We start from the raw sequence: 24,021 nt of genomic DNA, 5'->3' as shown, positions 1-24,021 counted from the left end.
ATCAAAGGATTAGCTTCTATATAAAGAAAACAATGAATGAAGTAAAAATAAAAGAATGACCGCAATAAAGAATTGTAAAGTTATGGAGGAGGAGGAGGTTCCGGTGGAGGATTCTGATGAGGTAAGCGAGGAGCTTCTTCGAAATTCAGAGGCTGCTGCAAATGCGGAGGCACCATGGGACCATGAAGATAGGCTGTCAAAAAGTTGAAACATTCATGGTTGCGCTCCGCTACTTGCCTTTGGTTCAGGTGGATCGTATAGATGTTGCATTGAATATTGATCATCACCTACCTTATCATACCAACATTGCGTTGCAAGTTTTCTACTCGCTCGTTTACCTCATTTATTCTCTGGCAAAAAAAGTTCTATTGCTGGGAGAGAAGGGACCGCATATCTGCTAGTTCAGTAGCTAAGGAGGAAATGGTGGGTTGTGCCTGCGATGTTTTGCCATCATCGTTTTGGAGTTGGGTAGAAGTGCCTTCACCCAAATCGCATGGTTCATCAACATGCGGCAGTGGAAGGGAAAGTTGTGGTGAGGATGAAGCTACTGGATATGCGGTTGGAGAATCAAAGGCAAGGAGAAGGTTAGTGAAATTTTCGGGAAATGAGGGAGAAGGTTTTGCAGGAGGGCTTGGAGGGTAAATTATCAAAGGCAAAGGGTCCAAGGTTTCTTGATCTTGCGTGGATGCCTCTTGGACTTTTTCCTTTCCTTTGTCGTCCTTGTGTTGTTTCTTTGGCTTTGGCTACTGCGGCGCATTTAAGTCGATCATGGGCCTTTTTGGTGGAAGTTCGGGGCAATGCGGGGAATCTTTGAGAAGCATTCTCAAAATCTTGACATTGATGAGACCAAGTACTTCTGGCATTGGTTCCTCTTCAATACCCACATCTAGTGAGAGGCATAGGCTTGAGACTGTCCAAGGAAAGAAATATTGGCCTCTTATATGCCCCACAAAACCTTGAATTTGTCTTGCGATCAACTGGCCCACGTCTATTGGAATGTCGCGTGCGATGCAGTATGCAGCCATGACTCTATCCCTCGAAATTATTTTGTCATGGGAAATTGAGATGAGTCACCGTTTCACCAAATATACCCAAAGCCGCGCCTCTGGAAGCAATGTCTTGGACGCCAGGGTTCTGATGCCTTTTAAGGAAACCGACCACTAAGTGCCCGATTGCGTTAATACCCTCAGCGCATCTTCCATCTGCTATTCTGTGGGATCATCAATGATTTTATTATTCGGTGCATCCGGGATGTCCTTCATCTGATATAATTCATTGATGTCCTTTGCACTGAAAGGCACCACTCTCCCTTTCATGGTCACCGCATCTTTGGTGCCATGAAGCCGTCCATTGTAGAAGTCATGCACTACCTTTGGAATGACGATGGATGGGCACTGACAAAATGTTTCCCATCCATGCTCCAATACAATGCTTGTGATCAAGTCCGGTAGTGGTGTTGGCGCAGGGAAGAATCCCATCTCGATCATCATATCGTCATTTTCTTTCTTCTTTGATGGTTGTCCCTTAGCCAACATAGACTCACTGCTTTCTACAACTGCTTTGCCCTTCTCTTTGGTCAATGCACGGTGGGATTTTTGCTTTTGTTTCCTTTCCCTTGCCTTGCGTTGTTCTTCTTTCTCCCACTCTACAATTTCTTTTCCCTTCTTCTCCCTTATGCGTTGAGCGTTTGCTCGGTGCTTCTTTTCCTTCTCTTCCTTCTTTTTTTTCTCTTCTTCTTCCTTCTCTCTCATTTCTTTCTCAAATTCTCTTTCGAACTGCTCTGAGGCCAGCAAAATGTGTTTTTCTTCCTTGAGCCTTTTCCTTTCCTCTTCTGCCAATATCTCATTGTTGTGGCGCACCTCCTTGTCTTGTAATTTTCTTCTTCTACTACCTTCTGCGATGATTTGCTATGCCTGCAAAATTTTCTCTTGCTTTTCTTCCTCCACTTTTCTTCTCCTCTCCTTCTCTTCTAATGCTTCTTACAAAATTGATGGGTCAATTGTTGACCCTTGCAGCGCATTCTCCTTGCGACGCCGTGTCAAGGGGGTGATGTCTGCATCTTCTCCATCATCAGTCGCAACCAATCTTACTTTCATTGTTTCCTCCTTGGGTTGCGCTGATTCTCTCAATTGTGCTGACTCCCCCTTATCCCCCTTTACAGAGGTGGATTCTCCGTCTAGTTTTGGGCTTTTAACCCTCTTTTCCTCTCTTCCTCCTTCTTCAGGCGCCTCTCCTTCTGCCTGCGTTCCCTCTTCTCATCTGTCCTCCTTTCCTTCTTCTTGATTGGATGGGCTTCCTCATCTCCTTCAACCCTCTTCTCTTTGATCTTCTTCTTCTTCTTCTCTTCAGCCACTTTAGGCTACTTCTCCGCACCGCTTCCTCCAAAGCGACCCTAATGGATCCCTCATAGGATTCTGCGTTAGCAGTTTCCTTAGGATCCAAGATTGCCAGAGCGCTTCTCCTTGATGCTTCCTCCATCTCCTCTTCCGAAGGCATTGGCTGGTTCACAACCCCAGCTTCTAGCAGTCCTCTTTTTTTCTCCATGTTACTGAGTATACTCCCAAACACCTCCTTATCATCCATTCTCTTCTTTTCACTCTCAGTGGACAATGTTGGGAGTGAGGTGCTCTCTTAGCTCTGCCCCCTTTTAAACTGGAGTGGTATGGCTGCTACAGGCTTTCGCCGCGGTTTTCCAGCGACTTGAGGGATGGTTTGTGGTTGGGCAGCGAGACAACGGCTTCCCGCGAGGATTGCCGCCTCTCGAGCAGTGATTTGGGCTGACGAGGGTGATGAGGGTAAACCTAAGCGATTGGACTTCTCAATTTGCAAAAAGAATTTTTTTTCTTTGGTGTTTTGTTCGGATGGGCGCAAGGTTAAGAATTAACGCAATGCATTCATCAATGCAAATGCATCTTTGCAGAAGGCGAGCAACAACGCATGTATCCTCGCAACAAACCCCTTAACTCAACACATTTCTGGAGGACGGGTACATGGTACTTCTACCAGCGCAACACTACCTAAACATAGTGCATTTTCGCTAAGGACAGGTAAAGAATACATACTAGTGCAACACACCCCTCAATGCAATGCATTTGAGCTGGATGAACGCAAAGTGTATCTTGTTGGTACAAGATGTACCCATCATCACAATGCATACTGGATGTTGATTGTTTTATTCTATTTTATTTTATTATTGTTTTCTTTTTTTTTTTTCATCAACACAAGTCACAAGGCCTTTGCGGTATTAATTCTCTTCTTATTAAACAATCATTCACCAAAATTTAAGGATAACACATTTAAGACAGAAAAGTAAGGAAATTAATGCAAGTGAATTAAATGAGAAATAAATTCATAAAGCATTGAAAGCAAGTTTAAGGAAGTCATAAATAACAAAATTCATGAAGCAATAAAGACGATAATTAAGAAAGCATGTAAACATAGAATTGAGATATGGACTGGAAGACAATTTTTCATGATGAACGCAATCCACATCTCCACAGGCGGTCCAGCTTGCCTACCCAATGTCTTCAAGGATATTACTCCTTCCCGTGAGATCCTGGGGCTTCGAAATTGCATGGCAGGGTTTCAGGTGTTCTATTACGTAGCTCGGATGCCAGCTGCCCTACTTAAATCTCTAAATTTTTGATTGAAGACGTCTGCGACTGCATTACCGCATCATTTTTCTCGATGTATTGCTTGAGTAGGGACTCCAGTGAATTACTAGAGGTGTTAGAAGAGGATGGTTGGTTGTGCAGTTGTCTCTGTTGCTCTTGGTTCTAGTTTTGGTGAAAAGGTGGAGGGTTTCCTCGATTCCCAAAGTTGCTATTCTGATTGTTGCTTGGCCCACCTTGGTTATGATTTCCTCCCAAACCGAAGTTAGGGTGATTCCTCCAACCAGAATTATACGTGTTGCTGTACGGATTATTCTGGATAGCGCATACTTGTTGCGGGCTTGTTGGGCACATTTCCACCGCATGGCCCCCTCCACATTGGACGCAACTTATTGCGGCTACTTGTGCCAGCACATTGAGTTGCGCTGATCCTTGGGAGAGAGCACCTTGATTAAGCGCCATCGACTAGAGGATAGAGGTTACCACGGCCATCTATGCGGCCAAAGTTGTCATTGTCTCTGCAGGCACAATGGCAGTATCATTTCTTTTTCTCTTAGAGCCTCTTCCTTCGTACCCATCATCAACCCAGTCATCCATATTCCACGAGATGCGGTCAAGGATGACCTTGGCTTCAGTGTATGTTTTATCCATAAAACCTCTTGCCGCAAAGGCATTAGCAACAGCTTATGTTGATTGATCCAAGCCATTATAAAAAAGTCTCCATCATAATGCAATCCGGAATCCCGATATGCGGACAGCTCTTCACTAATTATCTGAATCGCACCTAGGCAGTGCTCAAAGTTTCATAACCCTTCTATTCGAAATTCAACACATCCCTCTGTCTCCTTGCGTTGACGGCTGGAGGGAAGAATCTATTCATGAACCTTTCGACCAACTGATCCCATGCGTTGATTTCATCTGGCTCTAGTGACTGAGCCCACCTCTTTGCCTGATGGAGAAAATGGATGATGAATGAATGGAGAAGAACAGAGAATTGACAATGATTATGATAATGATATTAAATTCTAGAGATCGGCGTTTGATACAAATCGTGAATGAAAGATTAAAGAATGATGAACAAAGTAGATGAATGGAGAAATAAGAACAAATACGAAAGAGTGTCAATGTCTTGACACAGATCCCGATCGGAGACATTGTGCTTGCCGGCGTGTGGATGAAATGGAGTGGAAAGCTTCCTTCTCAGGTTTGCTTTCCTGATAGAAGTGACCTCTTGTACAGAGCTTCTTCTTCGGGAATGGAAGGAATTTCTTGCTCGAAGACTTACTTTCAACCTTGTCTCATCGTTCTCCTGGATTTTCTTTGTATTGTCTCTTCAGACCAGCCTCTTTAATATTGAATTCGAGGAAGCTATTTATAGACCTTGGCTCCTATATTAGTGGTCCCACTTTGAAAATCTTACAATTCCTGCCATGGCATAATGGAAATGCCCACTCTGCTCCATGATCAATTCGTCAGAATCGTACAACAGAAAAGTTGTACACTTGTCAGAAGTCCATGCGAATGTGTTGCTCTTCACATCTTCGATCGATCGCCACATGCGGTGTAGTTGTTTTGGTCTCTTATCGATTACTGCATGCGGTGGAAATGCGTTGATCTCTTAAATCCATGATCGATCGTCGCATGCACTGTAATTGTGTTGATCTTTTTCGTACTTGATCGATTGTCGCATGCTATGTGGATGCGTTGTTTATTTTTTTCCTTGAGCGATTAGCGCATGCGGTGACCTATTTCCTGCAAAACAAAGACTTGGACATTCCATTTCGCCATCGCAATGGGGTTAATGGGTGTGTTCACGACACTTTATAATTTTCGTATTTCTAAGCTAATTTCTATATTGTCGATGCAATTTTTCCTTCTTTTTGCCGCATAATCTAAATAAAATGGTATAAATAACTTGTATTTCTACAAATTATCACTATATCAATAATTGAGGATGAGAGGGACAAATGCAGAAGATTTGAGGATGGCTTGAGGGAAGATATTCGTACACCCGTTACTGCAAATGCTGAGTGGAATGACTTTGCTCAATTAGTTGAAACAGTAATGAGAGTTGAGAGGAGTATCTCTGAGAAGAGGATAGAGCGAGAAGCTACAACGAATGCTTGTGCAAGTACCTCCTTGGGCCAACAATGTGACAGATTCAGTAGGAGGTTTACTTTGGGAGTTTCAAACAAAGGAAGCTTTAAACCGAGATACAGTGGTTCTTTCATTTCTAAATTAGGTAGAGGAGGAGGATTTTCGTCTGTTAACAACTCAAAACGGCCATTTGAGTCCACAGTAGGTTCACAGGTGAGACCAACCAATGGTGCTTTTGCAAATGTTGAGAGAAGACCTATTTGTGCAAAATGTGGTAGAGGTCACTGGGGTCCATTCTTTGGAAAGAATGATGTATGCTTCAACTATGGACAACCTGGATATTTTCGCAAAAATTGTCCTAAGTTGTTATGAGAGGGAAATACTACTCAAAGAACCACTTCTCAAACAGTTGATCAGCCAACTATGCCAACAACTTCCAAAGGCGAGGGTTCGAGCGGTTCTAAGCAGAAGGCACCAGTGGTCACCCCCGTGCTCAAGGGAAAATTTTTGCAATGACCCAACAGGAAGCTTATGAAACACCAGATATCGTGACTAGTACGTTAATTGTTTTTTATAAACCTGCTCATGTATTGATTGACTCTGGTGCTATGCATTCTTTTGTGTCATGTGTGTTTGTTGTGGGTGTTAATAAAAAGTTAGAATGTTTGCCAGAAGAGTTGTTAATTAGTACGCCATTGGGTGAAACATTTATGGCTAAAGATGTATATAAAGAATGTACAATACGTGTTAATGGAAGTGAATTGTCTGTTGACCTTATACCCCTAGATATCCAGGAATTCGATATAATTCTAGGGATGAATTTCTTGTCAAAATATCATGCCTCGTTAGATTTTCATCGAAAGAATGTTGTGTTTAAATAGCCAGAAAAAGTCGAAGTGAATTTTAAAGGCGACAGACGAGTCCTACCTACATGTGTGATCTCTGTACTGAAAGTAGGTAAGATGTTAAGAAAGGGTTGTGTTGCTTACCTGGCTCATGTGATAGATAAACAAATTGATAAAAAGTTGAAATTAGAAGATATGCCAGTGGTGCAAGAATTCCAAGATGTTTTTCCAGACGATCTGTCAGGATTACCACCTTATAGAGAGATAGAGTTTGCTATTGATTTAGTGCCTAGAACAACTTCGATCTCCCAAGCATCGTATAGAATGACACCAACAGAACTGAAAAAGTTAAAAACTCAGCTGCAGGAACTGGTGGATAAAGGTTACATTAGACCTAGTGTTCCTCCGTGGGGTGCTCCAGTATTGTTCGTGAAGAAGAAGAATGGTACACTAAGATTATGTATTGATTACCGATAGTTAAATAAGGTAACAATACATAATAAGTATCCTTTGCCATGGATTGATGATTTATTTGATCAGCTAAAGGATGCCTTGGTGTTCTCCAACATTGACTTACAATCGGGGTACCATAAGTTGAAAATTAAGGAATTAGATATTCCGAAGACAACGTTTAGGACAAGGTATGTGCATTATGAGTTTTTAGTAATGTCGTTTGGATTGACAAATGCCCCTGCAACATTCATGGATTTGATGAACAAGATATTTCATCCTCACCTTGATCAGTTTGTAATTGTGTTTATTGATGATATACTGATCTATTCTAAGAGTAAGTAAGAACATGCTGAGCACTTGAGAATGGTATTGCAGACATTGCGAGATAGGAAATTGTATGCAAAGTTCAGAAAATGCGAATTTTGGCTCAAGCAAGTGATGTTCCTTGGACATGTGATTTCAGCCAAAGGTGTTACAGTGGATCCACAGAAAATAAAAGTAGTACTTAAGTGAGAGCAGCCCAAGACAGTGACTGAGGTACATAGCTTTCTGGGTTTAGCTGGTTATTACTGTCGTTTTATTGAAGGATTCTCAAAGTTGGCACTTCCATTAATAACTCTGACCAAGAAGAATGCTAAATTTATGTGGACGGAGGATTGTGAATGGAGTTTTTAGGAATTAAAAAGAAGATTGGTTTCAGCACCTATTTTAACACTTCCAACACCTGGTATCGAGTACGAAGTTTACTGTGATGCTTCTCGCCAAGGCTTAGGGTGTGTTCTTATACAGAAGGGTAAAGTGATAAATTATGCTTTTAGACAACTGAAATGGCATGAATGTAATTATCCAACACTTGATCTAGAGTTAGTAGTAGTAGTGTTGGCGCTAAAGATTTGGCGACATTATTTGTATGGGGGAAAATGTCGCATACTTACAGATCATAAAAGCTTGAAGTATGTCTTTGATCAGAAGGAGATAAATATGAGGCAAAGAAGGTGACTAGAGCTGATAAAAGATTATGATTGTACCATTGATTATCATCCAAGCAAGGCTAATGTGGTAGTTGATGCATTGAGTAGGGAAGCGTTATACGCAAAGGCTTCGTCGAATGCTATTAGTTCATCTCTTTTATGTGAACTAAAGGGTTGTGATGCAATGTTAGCAGTAGATAACCAGGAAGGTTTAATTGCACAAATTCAGGTAAGGCCTACCCTAATTGACAAGATTATTGAGGCATAGAAAAATGATGAAATGTTGAAGTAGATACGAAAAACAGTAGAGTAAGGTCATCAGACAAACTATGATGTAAGGAACGACGGAGCTGTTATAAGATATAGCCGTGTATGTGTTCCTAATAGGGTGGACATAAAGCAAGAGGTTTTAGAGGAAGCCCATAGCTCAGCGTATACAATACATCCAGGTAGCACTAAAATGTATCGGACTTTGAAATAATTCTATTAGTGGCCATGGATGAAACGCGATATAGCCGAATATGTATTGAAATGCATAATTTGCTAGCAAGTTAAACCTATCAGGCAGAAAACAGCTGGACTCCTAAACCCACTCCCAGTGCCAGGATGGAAGTGGGAGCATGTTACCATGGACTTCTTATTTGGACTTCCTCGCACTCAGAATGGTCATGATGGCATCTGGATGATAATTAACAGATTGACTAAGATAGCGAAATTTTTACCAGTTAAAGCCACTTATTCTTTGGATAAGTTGGTTAAAATGTATGTAGCAAAGGTTGTTAGTCGCAATGGAGAACCAATATCGATTGTCTCTGATCGAGATTCGAGATTCACCTCAAAGTTTTGGCCAAGCTTGCAACACGCCCTTGGTACTAAACTTAAATTTAGCACAACATTCCATTCCTAGACAGATGGGCAGTCAAAATAAACTATACAGATTTTGGAAGACATGCTCCGAGCCTGTGTGTTGTAGTTTAAGGGCAACTGGGATTCTCATCTTCCACTGATGGAGTTTGCATATAATAACAGTTATCATTCCAGTATTAAAATGGCTCCATATGAAGCTTTGTATGGGAGGAAATGTAGAACCCCAATATGTTCCTATGGTGCCATTACAATACTATACATGGAAGATTGGTTCGTTAGGGAAGAAAAAGTTGCTAGAATTCTTGAAGACGGTCTTCAAAAGGTGAGTTCTTTTCTTATAACTTTTACTTAACCTGTGAATGTTGTAAATCTTGTTTATTATATTTTCTTCTTTTCTGTGTTATGATTTCCAAAATAAAATTGAAAGCAGAGGCGATTACTCGGTTTCGCTGTGAGATTCAATCCCTTTAGAGAAGGCTAGTTCCAACTCATTTTTCTTGTAATTTTCTATCTTATAGCTAGTTTTCTTTTAAATTTTGTGTAGTAATATATGATTGGAGCTCTCATATCTCCTCTTTGTCTATGAAGTGCCGAGGTAAGGTTTATTTTCTAGTTTTGAAGGAAAAACTCCATGTAATTTTTGTGAGACTTTTCTTGATGAATTTAATGCATCTCTACTTATGTTTCTTTGAGTTCTATATTTAGATCTGTATTTATGTTTGGATTGCTACGTTTTTGTAGTAGTAGTTGTAGAGTTTGGTATATTTTAAATTGTATTTAATTTAGGAGTTTGATTTAAATTGTATTTTAAATTGTAAAACCTCTACTATTAGACTCTCAGAGCTAAAGGTAACGGTAACAATAATTGTAACAATAAATATGATAAATTCATAATTTTAAGTAAATGCGATCAAAATCGATTCAATTACATTTGTGATTCAGGCTTATTACAATTGATTCCTCAATGAAATCCCATTACGATTACACTAATTTAGGTAACGGTAACAATAATTGTAACAATAAATATGATAAATTCATAATTTTAAGTAAATGCGATCAAAATCGATTCAATTACATTTGTGATTCAGGCTTATTACAATTGATTCCTCAATGAAATCCCATTACGATTACACTAATTTTTGTTACTATTTAGTAAACATGATCTTATTTCAAACTATCCCAATGCACACAACCAATTATTCGAAATCCAAATCACAACATTCAAACCACATAAGAAAAAGGGAAAACATGGATGTTAACGTTTACTAACCATTCAAGATAAGGCCAACTACACTCTAGTTACAAAACCAAAACCAACAATACCACGTTTATATACAAAATAAAGCATAATTTATGTAAGATTGGTAGTAAATCTCAATCTCACTACACGGAATTTGATTATTTAGTGGCAACGCAGATAGGATTGGGTTTTCCTTACAAAAAGATCTCAATCTCGATTCCTTTAATTCAAACAGCTCCTGTCTTCTCTACTGATTTCAAGCTTCTGCCATGGCTGGTTCACCGTCTCCTTCCATTTCCCACCGAATTGATGTGTTTTGGCAAGAGGGGATGCTCAATCACGACACCGGCTATGGCGTATTCGACACCGGAGACGATCCAGGTTTTCTCGACGTCTTGGATAAACACCCAGAAAACTCTGACCGGATTAAGAACATTGTTTCCATTCTCAAAAGAGGACCCATCTCTCCCTTCATCACTTGGCATTCGGGACGACGCGCACTCCTCTCGGAATTGCTTTCTTTCCACCATCCAGGTGCTTCTTATTTCAATTCATTTACACTTGATAATTGGGGTTTTGCTTTCTATTTGATTCGTAGATTTTTTTTATGTTTGAACTTAGAAGGTCTGAATGAAAACAATTGAATCCTCGATGTAGGAAATCAATTTAACCTAGGGCTTGTTTTCCCCTTCTCAGATTAAGCAGTAGGGTTCTTGAATACGGAAGAATTTGATGGATATAACTTATATATGCAGATAATTTCTACTGAGAAAACAAGTAAAAACATCACTGAATGCGCTGTGCTTATAGTTTCGCTGATTTTTCAATCCAGACTATGTAAATGAGCTCATTGAAGCTGATAAAAAAGGAGGGAAGGTTATGTGTTGTGGAACTTTTTTGAATCCGGGCTCTTGGGATGCCTCACTTCTTGCTGCTGGTACTACTCTATCAGCAATGAAGTATGTCCTTGAAGGGCAGGGCAATATTGCTTATGCACTTGTTAGGCCTCCGGGACACCACGCACAGCCAACTCGAGCCGATGGCTATTGCTTCTTGAACAATGCTGGTCTTGCTATTCAATTGGCTTTAAATTCTGGCCGTGAGAAGGTTGCTGTCGTTGACATTGATGTTCACTATGGAAATGGAACTGCTGAAGGATTTTACACGTCCAACAAAGTTTTGACTATTTCCCTTCATATGGATCATGGCTCTTGGGGTCCTTCCCATCCTCAAAGTGGATCTATCGATGAGCTCGGTGAAGGACAAGGTTATGGCTATAATTTGAATATACCTCTGCCAAATGGAACAGGGAACCGTGGATATGAATATGCCATGAAAACATTAGTTGTCCCAGCAATAGAGAAGTTCAAGCCAGACATGATTGTTTTGGTTGCAGGCCAAGATTCAAGTGCTGTAAGTTAGTTCATTTATTTTCTTTTCTTAAGAAAAAGTATTTCGTCAAAATTTTGTGATTATCTAATGCCCCTAAAATCTCAAATTTAAACTTTATATTAGTTCTAATAATTAAGACAATCCTGTACCATGAAGAAAAAGGCCCAAGTGTAAGTCCTGTTTTCAACGCTCGAAGTAACTGAATGATGGATATGTAGATGAAGAGTTGATAATTAGCTGTACAGATAGAGAAGCCCCTTTGGACTTGGAGAGAATTTCAAAGTGCAAGTGGCAAGGATCCATGATTTTGATTAGGTTGTAGAGAAATCACTATTTTAAAGTGGAAATGTCTCTGAAATGTTGTAGATGGTTGGTGGTAATGATAATAATTATAGATGTGGGTTGTGTTCTAAACTAGCTACTTTATAATCCTTTGGTTTGTTCATTATTCTTCACTGAGGGCATGAATAATCATGATCCTACGTATGGTAATGCTTTATGATAAACTTGTTTGTAAATTTGGTTTGCATTTTGGTACAAAACTTTTGAAGAATCCTCCTGCATTGAGTTTCAAATTGGCATATCTAAGTAATCTTCCAATGAAATGGTGAAACAATGATATATCTCGAACAGAGGTGGATGCATATATTTGATTGTTGTGAGCTGACTTTTTTACTTTCGAATTAGTATGATCCAAATGGAAGGCAATGCTTGACAATGGATGGTTACCGGAAGATCGGGCAGATAATTTTGGAGCTAGCAAAATACAGCAGTGGAAGCCTCCTTATAGTTCAAGAAGGAGGATACCATGTAACTTATTCAGCTTATTGTCTTCATGCAACACTTGAAGGGATACTCAACCTATCGCCTCCTTTGATATCCGATCCTCTTGATGGTTACCCGGAAGACGAGGCGTTTTCTGTGAAGGTAATTGATTCCATTAAAAAGTATCAAAATGAAAATATACCGTTCTTAAAAGTTTAGCATTGTTTTAATATGTATATATCTGTGTTGGTTAATGCTTCTACTCTATGGTTGGATGAAGCTTTCTAGTTTAGTTGACATAATCTTCCACTTGCCAGTTTCGAATTATGTGGGAAACTATGGTTCAGCTTGTTCGGAATACATTAGATTAGTGCATCAAAGTCAGTTGTACTCTAAATATGATATAAACAGGATGAAAGGATAAGCAAATGGTTTAAAGAAATGAGTTCTAGTTTGTATTTTGTAATGCCTTGTGTTAGATCATTTTTTAGGATAAATGCCTGAAGGTTTTAGAAATGCTAGTTTGGTTAGATGGATCTTTCACAAATGTTTCATTGTCGGAGTATAAACTCTTTAAAATTTGAATAAAAATTATTACCTAGAATGTGTTGATGACTTGGATTGGCATGCCGATGATTTGAAATGAAAATTGGGACCGAACATCGTCACAATTGCTCCCTATCCCAATTCTTATCTTAAATTTTAAAGGTTTTTACTTTTAAGTTAGTTTTGAAACATATATGAAAGATTAGGAGTATTTTCAGTTGTCCAACCAAATTTTGGTACATTTTGAGTTCCTATTACACTCGAGCAATAGAAGTGACTAGAGAAACTTTTTGAAGAGAGGCGTATAATACATAGCACGGAACTTGATGGTTTATTAGGAAAATCGTGTTAAAAATCAACATTTATTAAATTTGATCAATTAAGTGCTTGATTTTTTTTTTTTTGGGAAAAAAATTGAAGGTTGCACCCAATTAAAAGTCGTCACATGAAAATTAAAAAATATATATATATATTTTTTATCACGTAGAGAGGAAGGGGGAGTACTCTTTTTCTTTTGCCTAGTGCAATTCTCATTCAAGCATACAACGAATACTTTTACCATTATCAACTTCGTTTAGATATACAACAAATTATTTTATTTGAAGTAGGATTTACAATTTAGAAGATATTACAAATATAGCAATCAAACCAAAAATATTTGTAGATATAGTAAAATTTGGATTCAACTTTCGAAGCCTATAGGCTAAAGGGGCACTTGAAAGCATATCAAAATAAGTTATAAAAATTAGGCTCATATTCACACAATATAAATGAAGTAAAAATAGCAAAGTTGGTTGGTCTAACCTAATTTAAATGATCAGACATTGAAATTGAAAAGCAAAAAATGTCTTCATTCATTCACACGTTCGGAATTTTATTGGTATGTGATTATCATGATAGCCATCTGATTGTCATTTGATTATTTATTATTTTTTGACACATGATTACAAGTTTTTGAATTGCTATGGAATTGTCTTCTAATTGTCATCTAATAACTTTTTATTTTTTGACACATGGTTGGTTGTTTACAATAATGTCATCTAATAGTCATATGGTTGCCATTGTCATCCAATCATCGGTTGTTTATGATATTGTCATCTAATTGTCTCCTAATTGTTTTCTGTTTATCATCTGATTACCTTCTAATCTTTGATACAAAATTAGTAGAGGATATTGTCATTTGATTACCCTTTTCTTGTCAATTAGTTAGTAGTTTTTTGTTGTCTTTTGATTGCCTTCTATCTTATGTAACATAGTTAGTAGTTTTAAATTAGACACTGAAACGGAAAAGTAAAAAATTCTCTCATTGATTCAGTGACTTCCACCTAGAATTTAATTGTTACGTGATTGCTATGATTGTTATATGATTACTGCCTAATAATCTAATAATTAGTCAATGATATCGATAGTTATTTGATTGCAATTTGATTACTATTTGATACTAATTCTTAATGTTACATAACACAATGTGATATGTTATTGCTATTTGATATTGGTTTCATTTGATTATTATCTTATCTTGATTTTTAATGATACTAATTTATTATATGATTGCGATTTGATATTAATAGTTATTTGATTGTCAATATCATTTTTGTTTGATTATTATTGACATTAATTGCCATTAATTGCCGATTATTATCAACATAAAATTACGCCGATTTAATCTAAGAAATTTTTATTTGGTTTGTAATAATAATTGTGATGATTTTTAGACAAAAAAAAAAAAAAAGTCAGAGCGGGGGTGTGGGGTGAAGATTTTTAGGTATCCAATAGAATGGGGACAAATATAATATATATATATATATATATAAGAGATGTGATTTCTCTTTGAAAAAAATGATTTTCTTTGTGGATTTGAGATTGTTTGGTTTTCTTTTTCTAGGGTTTGTTTCCTACTTATTGTTTTTAGTTGCATGATTTCCTCTGTTCTTTCTCTGCTTGGTTCGCCTGGGTTTGTTATTTGAATGGAAATTCTTTGTTCTTGGTAACCATTGACAGAAAATTTGATCATTGACTAGGTTGGATCTTAAGGTAACTTTAGAACAATGAGTTCACCAACCCCTTGAACAAAGTAAGATTTAGTCCATTCTACAGAGTTGTTCATTTCCAATCAAGAACGGAAGACAAGATCCTTAAATTCCCCAACAATGTTAATAAACTCACCTCCTTCAAAATTGGATATTGCAAACCGAAAATTGTATAGAAAACCTTCACGACAGCAACTATATCGATTTCACCATTGACGGTGGATGAAACAAAGGTGATGACGACAAGAGGTGGTGGCTAAATCTGGAAGAAGAGTTTAGAGAGAGGGAGAGAGAAGTGAGAAACTTGCAGATGAAAGGGGAGCAAAGAGAGCGAAAGAAAGAGACGACTGAGAAGGATTGAGAAGTGGGTTTAGGGTAAGGGTGTGTGAGTAGGAAATATATTTGAGGGTAAAAAGGGAATATGGAGAAAATCAAAATGAAAGTTTGAATTTTTTGCTAATTCAACAAAATCTAAAACTTGATGACATGGATACTAATATTTAACTTAATTTTTCTGCCTGACGCAATTTTCCTAGACTAAATTGCTAATAAGAGTATATCATCTACTATCGATATATTGTACTCTATTTGCAAAATTATAAAATAATTTAAATATTAGAAGATGAAGACAAAGATATGAAAATTAAAGTACACCTATTGATCTTAGTTATTCAGATAATTAAATGAGAATGGACAGGTGAAGCCAAATTTGAAAGGGACCTCCTTTTTATAAATTCTCCAATCTCCAAAGCTCGAGGAAGACGGATGCTTTTCTTTTTCAAAGAGAGAAAACAAAGTGGAATATTTGCTTTGGGAAATATATGTAGTCAAACAAAGCCACACAATCTTTTTTATATATATATATATTAAAAATTTATTTTAAATGATAAAATTGCTGAAAATATTTACAAATAATAGTAAAGTATCACAATTATCTATGATACACCACGATAGACTACTATATGTGTCTATCCGTGGTCTATCACGGTCTATTGTAAATAGACAATGAAATTTTACTATATTTGTAAATATTTTCATTCATTTTCTATATTTGAAAACATTTCATATATAGAGAGGTTCTTCCTCTATGAAAGAAATTAGAATTTTGGAAAATACACATTTTTAGTCTCAAATATTTTAAAATAGGTACATTTGGTATCCGAGTTTTTTCCAAAATGTACTTTTTTTAATCTTCAATTTTTTAAGAATAAATTTAAAAGGTCCATGAAATATTTTTTTTTATTATTTTAAATAATTAGATGATACTTTGAATTTGAAAAATATGTTTAAAAAATAAATTTAGAGATGAGTTTTTTTTTAAAAAAAAAATTATCTTTCTAGAAATAATAAAAAACTACGTAGACGTTTTAAACTTATTTTTAAAAATTTGAAAAATAAAGAAGTTTATTTTGAAAATTTAGGATCGAATGCACGTATTCTTAAAAAACTCAAGGACTATAAAGATAATTTTTCCAATGATTTAAGAAACAAATAATGAAATAATGTATTAAATTGAAAACTTTATGAAATTTAAATATGGTATGATAAATATGAATTTTAAATATGGTATGATAAATATTATTGTTTTGTGTTCGAATTTTATGTTTGTTTAACATATTATTTTGTTACTTTAATCATTGTACATTGGGACTTGCTATATTTAGTATTTGTATTGTATTTTAAAAATGTGTAAATTAAGTTTTTATGCTTTGATAAATATTAAATTTACTTGCTATAATTAGTTTATCGTTATTTTTTTTTTAAAAAATGATTATTTCTATTATTCTTTCGTCTATAAATTTTGAAAACATATATTTATGTTGTGTCTTCTCAAGAATAAGAACTATTATTATTATTTTACCAAGTTCAATAAAAAAAATTAACTTCAAAGGGATAAAAACACTCATTTTAGAATTTATAAAAATTTAGAGTCGAAATTTACACCTTTGAAAGTACATATACTAAAATAGAATAAGATTTAAACTACATGAAGCAAAATTGGTATTTCTATCTTTATGCTTTATATCTTTATTGCTCTAAAATCTTCACGTGTTTTGTTTTAATTTAGTTCGAAAAATTAGGTTATTCATTTTCAAGTCGTTCTCATTCCCAACAACACGTACCATTTATTCATACATGATCTACTTCATCTAACTTAAACTTCTATCAGTATATCATATTTTTCGTTAAAAATAGTTTAAAATAAGAGGCTAAATATAATGTTTTTTTTTTTTTTACAAAGTTCTAAATTAAAACAAAATAGTCAAAGCTCTAAAAACTGTTTTTTAGTAACGACTTGTAATCTTTCGACATATCTTTCAGGGATTCAACTTCAAGTGTAAATATTGAAAATTTAATAACTTGAAATCCTTATCGTTTTTCGAAATACAACAAATGAAATTCTAATACATCAAATATTAGAAAAAAAAACATAATAAAAGAAAGAGCATAACATCTAAGAACTTAAAAGAACCAAATAAAAATAAACTCAAACCCTAATGCTAAATAGAATTTAAAAGAAATATAATACAAATATAAAATTGCATGAAAATCCATTGAAAAGAAGACTAGAACATAATGGGTTGTAGTGAACGGAAAACAAACAAGTGTTTTGTCGGCGTGGAATTTCTTTCTTTCCTCGTTGTGGATTAAATTAAATTTATTCCTACGAGGAATAGAATCATCCATAATTAACGGCGTCCTTTTCTTTTTTCTTACTTTATTATGACACGTGGGATCCACTTCCTTCCTTGTCTCTTGCTTCTAAAATAATTTACAACTTTTCCTATTTTTTAATTTACATAAAAAAATAATAATAATGTACAAGATTCAATTGCTTCTAAAGTTACTATTAAAAAAATAGAATTATCCATTTACTAATAATTAATTAAAAGATTTGTAGATATTGTGTTTGCAATTAAATAATTACATCTTGCCTTATATCTCATTTTTTTTAATTTCAGAATCTCTAGTAAGTTAAAATTTTTAGATCTAGGAAGATCTTTATAACTTTTGTTTAAAGTATTATTTTTTGACATTATATATATTTTTTTATTTTAATCCATATACTTTAAAATATTCAATTTTAATTAATATAATTTAATAAATCATAAATTTAGTTCAAACAAACAATTAGTTTTTAAATTATTTTTTAATATTTTTATTATAAATTTTGGAAACATATGTGTATATTATATTTTCTTACCTAGATTAAAGTTTGATAAACTCTAAGTTATGATATTTTAACCCATATTTTTCTAAATGAAGTGAGCAGATCCAGTGATAATTATTATATGTTTTACAATGTTAATTTTTATGATGGTAAATGTCATGAAACAAATTGAAATTTGTTGATTGTTATTGTTCTATGGTTAATAAAAATCTCACAATATTTTAATATTTAACTTAAATAACACCAGATCATTTGCCATAATAGGCCAGATAAGATACAAAATTTTATGTGTACATTCCAAGTATATGAATAACTATAACAATAGTAAAATATCTCACGAGATATTCAAATTCAATATTCTATTTACGATTTGCAATAATGTAATTCATCATGCATAAGATGATATGAATATTAGTAGATCGGGTATATTGAAGATGACTTAATAAATCAATATAAACATAACTCAACTAACATGAAATTATACTATTAGCTGTGTAATTAGAGGTTCGATTCTCCCATTCTATATATTGTCATAAAAAAAGATGACCTACTAAAAGGTTATACATGACAACTTGAGTCACTCAACTATGTTAGTAATTTAGTCATATGCCGTTGACCAAAATGTCAAATGTTCCACTTTTCCATCTCTACTTATTGAACCGAAATCAATGATCTATTATACAATCATTTCTAGCATGCATATAAAATGGTAGAAGATATATATAGAAAAAACCAATACGTGATTGCGGCATAGGCTCAACTACACCCATGTTTTGCAATTCATTCTAATCAAAGAGTAGAAAAAAACACACACATGCACTTAGTCACGAACATTTCTATATGTCAGTTGAGTTATGCTCGCTTTACCAATATTTAGTTAGACTTAGAAATGGGGTATATATTAGTTGTTCTAATACATTTGCTTAAGAAAACTTAGTCTAGGAGTAATTGACATCTGATTGTACTTTATTATTATTATTATTTTTGAGAAGCTTGCACAAAAAAACTATAATTTATGCTAAAGTGAGCTTTTTGTTAATAAGTCCTTATGGTTATTAGTATACATGAATGCCAATTGAGTTATGCTCGTTACCGTTAAAGTGAGTTTAACTTAACAATAATTAAAATGATATTTCTTTTTAAAGGCGGATGATCTCACATCGGTCGTAGGTTGTTGTACTAAAAAAAAAATACTATAAATTTAAGTTGGAACTAGGAAAGGCCATTTGTCATTTCTCTAAATCATCCTATCCTTGTTTTCATTCTACAAGTTCATAAAAAATGGTACTTGGAAAGAGAAGAAAAAAAGTGTATTTCACTGAAAAGAAATACTTGAATCTTGATTTTGGGCGTAGTAATTGAGTGTCGGCGAGCTCAACTGTAAGTAAGGGACAAACATGGTTCCACTGTTACTTTAAGTAATGAGGCCAAATTGATGGGTGAAAAAGACAAAGCGAACCGAGTTAGGTTCAAAGGAAAGAGGACCCGACGAACCACAAACAGACAGTCGTAAAGCTTCCTTCTCTACTTTTTACGATCAAACCCACATTCCCCCATCTACCCATCTCTTTCCTCAATTCTCAAATCTCCATTTTCTCACTTGGGTTCTCTTTTTCTTCGTCTCTTAGGGAAGCTTTCACTGCCCCTTTCTCTTTCAATGCTTCACTTCTTCGTCACTGAAGAAACAGGACTTCGATTTTGAGGTGTTCTTTAGTTTTTATATATGTTTTTCTCATCTGGGTTTTGTTTGTTTCGACTTCAATCGTTTGAATTTGATGAGATTTTACACTGCATTGGGGTTTATTATTGAAATTTTTTGTTTACTTATAGATTGGAAATGGTGGATGACCAGTTGGGGCTGTGTATCTCTCTGATTTTGTTGTCCCTATCAACTGTTTGTTTGTGTGCCACTGACATAAATGATGTCAAAATTCTGAATGATTTCAGAGAGGGGTTAGAAAATCAAGAGCTTCTCAAATGGCCTGACAATGGGGATGATCCATGTGGGATTCCTCCATGGCCTCATGTTTATTGTGCTGGTGATAGAGTTTCTCAGATTCAGGTTCAGGGTTTGGGTCTGAAAGGGCCATTGCCTAGTAATTTTAACCAGCTCTCTAAACTCTCCAATTTGGGTCTCCAAAAGAACAAATTCAATGGGGCATTGCCCTCTTTCAGTGGTTTATCAGAACTGGAGTTTGCTTACTTAGATTTCAATGAATTCGACACGATCCCATCGGATTTCTTTGATGGTTTAAGCAGCATTAGGGTATTGGCTTTGGATTATAACCCGTTCAATGCCACTGTTGGATGGTCTCTTCCTGATGAGCTTGCCAAATCAGTTGAGCTCACAAATCTTTCACTGGTGCAGAGTAATCTGGCTGGACCTCTCCCTGAGTTTTTGGGGACATTGCCATCATTGACAGCTCTGAAGCTGTCCTATAACAGGTTAACAGGTCCAATTCCCAAAAGTTTTGGGCAGTCTTTGATGCAGATTCTGTGGCTAAATGACCAAGATACAGGAATGACTGGTCCAATCGATGTAATTCCATCGATGACTTCTTTGACTCAACTATGGCTACATGGAAACCAGTTCTCAGGGGTGATCCCCGAAAATATTGGGGATCTAGCATCTTTGTATGATCTTAATCTCAATAGAAATCAATTTGTTGGTCTGGTTCCTGAGAGCTTGGCCAATATGAATTTGGATAATCTGATCCTCAACAATAACCTTCTAATGGGACCTATACCAAAGTTCAAGGCTGTTAATGTTACTTATGATTATAACTATTTTTGTCAATCTAAGCCAGGTCTACAATGTGCCCCTGAAGTCACTGCACTTTTAGACTTTCTTGGCAGTCTGAATTATCCGATACGTCTTGCATCGGAGTGGTCAGGGAATGATCCATGTCTAGGGCCATGGTTGGGGCTGAGTTGCAATCCTGAGTCCAAGATTTCGATAATCAATTTGCCCAAGCGTGGGTTTCTTGGTACTTTGAGTCCTTCCATATCAAAGTTAGATTCAGTAATGGAAATTCGACTTGCTGGAAACAATATTAGCGGTACAGTTCCCCAGAATCTTACGAGTTTGAAATCTTTGAGGTTGTTGGATTTGACAGGAAACAATTTTGAACCTCCATTACCGAAATTTCGAGATGATGTTAAAGTATTAGTCTTGGGGAACCCTTTTTTGGTTTCTAATCACTCTGGAGTACCTCCTTTACCCGTTACACATCCACCAGTTACTAGCGTGTCACCTCCACTGGACGACACATTCTCAGGTGATGCAAAACCACCACCACTATCGAGGAGTCCGGTTCCAGCATCTCCAATTGCAGTAACGAATTCCTCTTCGTCTGAGTCTGTTCATGTTGAATCCGAGACACACAAGTCTTCAAAGACAAGTAGACTTATATATGTGATTGCCACAGTGCTCATCATAGTCATGGTATTTCTATCAGTATTGTTCTGTATTTTCTGCTGTAGGAAGCGAAAACAATCAGCTGAATCTTCTACTTTTGTGGTGCACCCAAAAGATCCCTCATACCCTGAAAATATGGTTAAGATTTCCGTTTCAAATAAAAACACAGGAAACGTATCGAATCAAACAGGAGCTAGCATGACAAGTACTAATAGTGGTGGAACTGAGAACTCTCATGTGATTGAGGATGGAAATCTAGTTGTAGCCGTGCAAGTTCTCCGTAAGGTGACTAATGATTTTTCCCCTGAAAATGAGCTCGGACGAGGCGGGTTTGGAACTGTCTATAAAGGTGAGTTGGACGACGGGACGAAAATAGCAGTGAAGAGAATGGAGGCTGGATCAATCAGTAACAAAGCATTAGAAGAGTTTCAATCTGAAATCGCTGTTCTATCCCATGTTAGGCATCGACATCTGGTATCTCTTTTGGGATACTCCATAGAAGGAACTGAAAGGCTTCTTGTTTACGAGTATATGCCTCAAGGTGCTCTTAGCAAGCATCTCTTCCATTGGAAAAATCTTAAATTGGAGCCTCTACCTTGGATGACCCGGCTCACAATTGCATTGGATGTTGCCCGGGGGATTGAATATCTGCATGGTTTGGCCCGACAAACCTTCATACATCGAGATCTTAAATCGTCTAATATTCTTCTAGGTGATGATTTTCGAGCTAAAGTTTCAGATTTTGGATTGGTCAAGTTAGCTCCAGATGGAGAGAAGTCGGTGGCAACAAAGCTGGCTGGTACATTCGGGTATCTAGCACCCGAGTATGCAGGTATTTCTATTTCTCAGAATTCATGGAAATTCAATATAATCTTGTAGGTACAAGTTAGTTTTGTTGAAGTTAGCTCCAAATACAAGTTTATTTGGTCTGTCTTTACTTTTTCAAGCCATGTTAGAACCTGAATTTTCCCTGGACAATAACAAAATCTAGTAGATAAGGAGTTTGTTTGGTAGAAAATCCAAAAACAAAAATTTGACTACAAGGGACTCAGAAACAAAATTGAATTTCATGTTTTCATACATGTGTTTGGTAGAAGATTTATAAGTTACATTCTAAAATATGTGTTTGAAGTATTATTATTAATTTATTTATAAACATGTCTTATGTTAAAAAAATTGTATAATAATTATATTTTTTATAATATTATATAATTTAATACATTACCTAATACATATTTTAATATTAGAAAAATGAATTGAGTGTATAACATGATATTTATAAATATTTTTATCTTTTCTTAATATAATTTTATATTTTAAAATTCAAAATTAAAAATATGGATACAACGAAAATATAAAAAGGTTGTTTTTCAGAAATTGCACTGTTTAGATCACAGAATCCAAAAATAGTTTACAAAAACAAAATTCAAATGGTCTGTCAAATACATATTTGCTGAATCCTGATTGCCAATCAACTAGTTGTTGAACAGATCAGGAGCAACATTTTTAGCTTGGAGTAAAATTATTGGTTTTATGACTTCAAACTAAGAAACTTTCTCGTATCTAATTCTTCTAAAATGAACCATTTCGTTTTTTTTTAAGTTATAAACAACTCCAAATTTCTCTGATCAAATTCTTTGGATACACAGTGATGGGGAAGATAACTACAAAAGCTGATGTATTCAGTTTTGGGGTGGTGCTGATGGAACTTTTGACTGGAATGATGGCACTCGACGAGGAGCGCCCGGAGGAAAGCCGGTACTTGGCAGAGTGGTTTTGGCGAATCAAATCGAACAGAGAAAAGCTAATGTCTGCCATTGATCCAGCTCTATCTGTAAACGATGATCTCTTTGAGAGGATCTCCGTAATCGTGGAATTGGCAGGACATTGCACAGCTAGAGAGCCAACCCATCGTCCCGATATGGGGCATGTTGTGAATGTGCTTTCGCCTTTGGTTGAGAAGTGGAAACCAATTCACGATGATGCTGACAGTTTCTCCGGGATTGATTACAGTCTACCGCTTCCTCAAATGCTGAAGGTATGGCAGGAAGCAGAAAGCAAGGGGACAAGCTTTTCAAGCCTTCAAGACAGTAAGGGAAGCATCCCCGCTCGCCCCACTGGATTTGCAGACTCCTTCACCTCTGTTGATGGAAGATGAGTTAAACTTGTTTCCAGTACAGAAACTTTTCTTGTTACAATACACAAGGGTGATGAACATTCCCTTTTGAACTATTACCTTCTTGCTCAAATATAATATAATCAATTAAAGCAGTTGAAAGTTGATTTCTTTGGCTTCTTAGACATGGAGTGCTTTTGATATCACTTTTTCTTTTTTTCCGGTTTGTTCCTTTATTTATATCATGTTTCTTTATATATAATGGAATTTACTCAACAATTGTTGAAACTGGAAATGTCAACAATATTATCCATATAAGTTCATGATTTTATTTTATCATGCATCTACTTTAACCCACCATAGGTTCTATGATACATTTCAACACATGTTTATTTAATAGGTATGTTACTTAATCATTCAAAGATCAAACATATATAAGGTTTAAATATTATTTTGATTTTTATACTTTTAATTTTGATTTATTTTGGTTGCTTTGCT

At 35.8% G+C, this 24,021-nt stretch overlaps 3 protein-coding genes across 4 annotated transcripts; all 3 read left to right on the top strand.

Annotated features, from left to right (window-relative positions):
• Positions 1–6,220: 6,220 nt before the first annotated feature.
• On the top strand, positions 6,221–6,589 carry LOC150034268 (uncharacterized). The gene has a single exon (XM_090316371.1). The coding sequence runs from the start codon at positions 6,221–6,223 to the stop codon at positions 6,587–6,589; it is 369 nt and encodes a 122-aa protein (XP_090172497.1).
• Positions 6,590–10,174: 3,585 nt separating this feature from the next.
• HDA08 (histone deacetylase 8) lies at positions 10,175–12,707 on the top strand. Its single transcript, XM_039021308.2, has 3 exons — positions 10,175–10,618; positions 10,917–11,497; positions 12,164–12,707. The coding sequence occupies exons 1-3, from the start codon at positions 10,354–10,356 to the stop codon at positions 12,458–12,460; spliced, it is 1,143 nt and encodes a 380-aa protein (XP_038877236.1). The 5' UTR covers positions 10,175–10,353; the 3' UTR covers positions 12,461–12,707.
• Positions 12,708–19,273: 6,566 nt separating this feature from the next.
• On the top strand, positions 19,274–23,690 carry LOC120069522 (receptor-like kinase TMK4). 2 transcript variants are annotated; one of them, XM_039021299.2, is made up of 3 exons: positions 19,440–19,692; positions 19,820–22,239; positions 23,057–23,690. In XM_039021299.2, exons 2-3 carry the CDS (start codon positions 19,827–19,829, stop codon positions 23,563–23,565), a joined length of 2,922 nt encoding a protein of 973 aa, XP_038877227.1. In that variant the 5' UTR covers positions 19,440–19,692; positions 19,820–19,826; the 3' UTR covers positions 23,566–23,690. The 2 variants fall into 2 exon arrangements, with proteins under 2 accessions (XP_090172117.1, XP_038877227.1); XM_090315991.1 differs by having other exon boundaries at positions 19,274–22,239.
• Positions 23,691–24,021: the final 331 nt, after the last annotated feature.

Source organism: Benincasa hispida, chromosome 8 (assembly GCF_027475165.1).
Source record: "Benincasa hispida cultivar pf3 chromosome 8, pf3_genome.v1.1, whole genome shotgun sequence".
Taxonomy (NCBI): domain Eukaryota; kingdom Viridiplantae; phylum Streptophyta; class Magnoliopsida; order Cucurbitales; family Cucurbitaceae; genus Benincasa; species Benincasa hispida.
The sequence above is the reverse complement of the archived record's forward strand: the minus strand, read 5'-3'. Positions and strand labels throughout refer to the sequence as shown.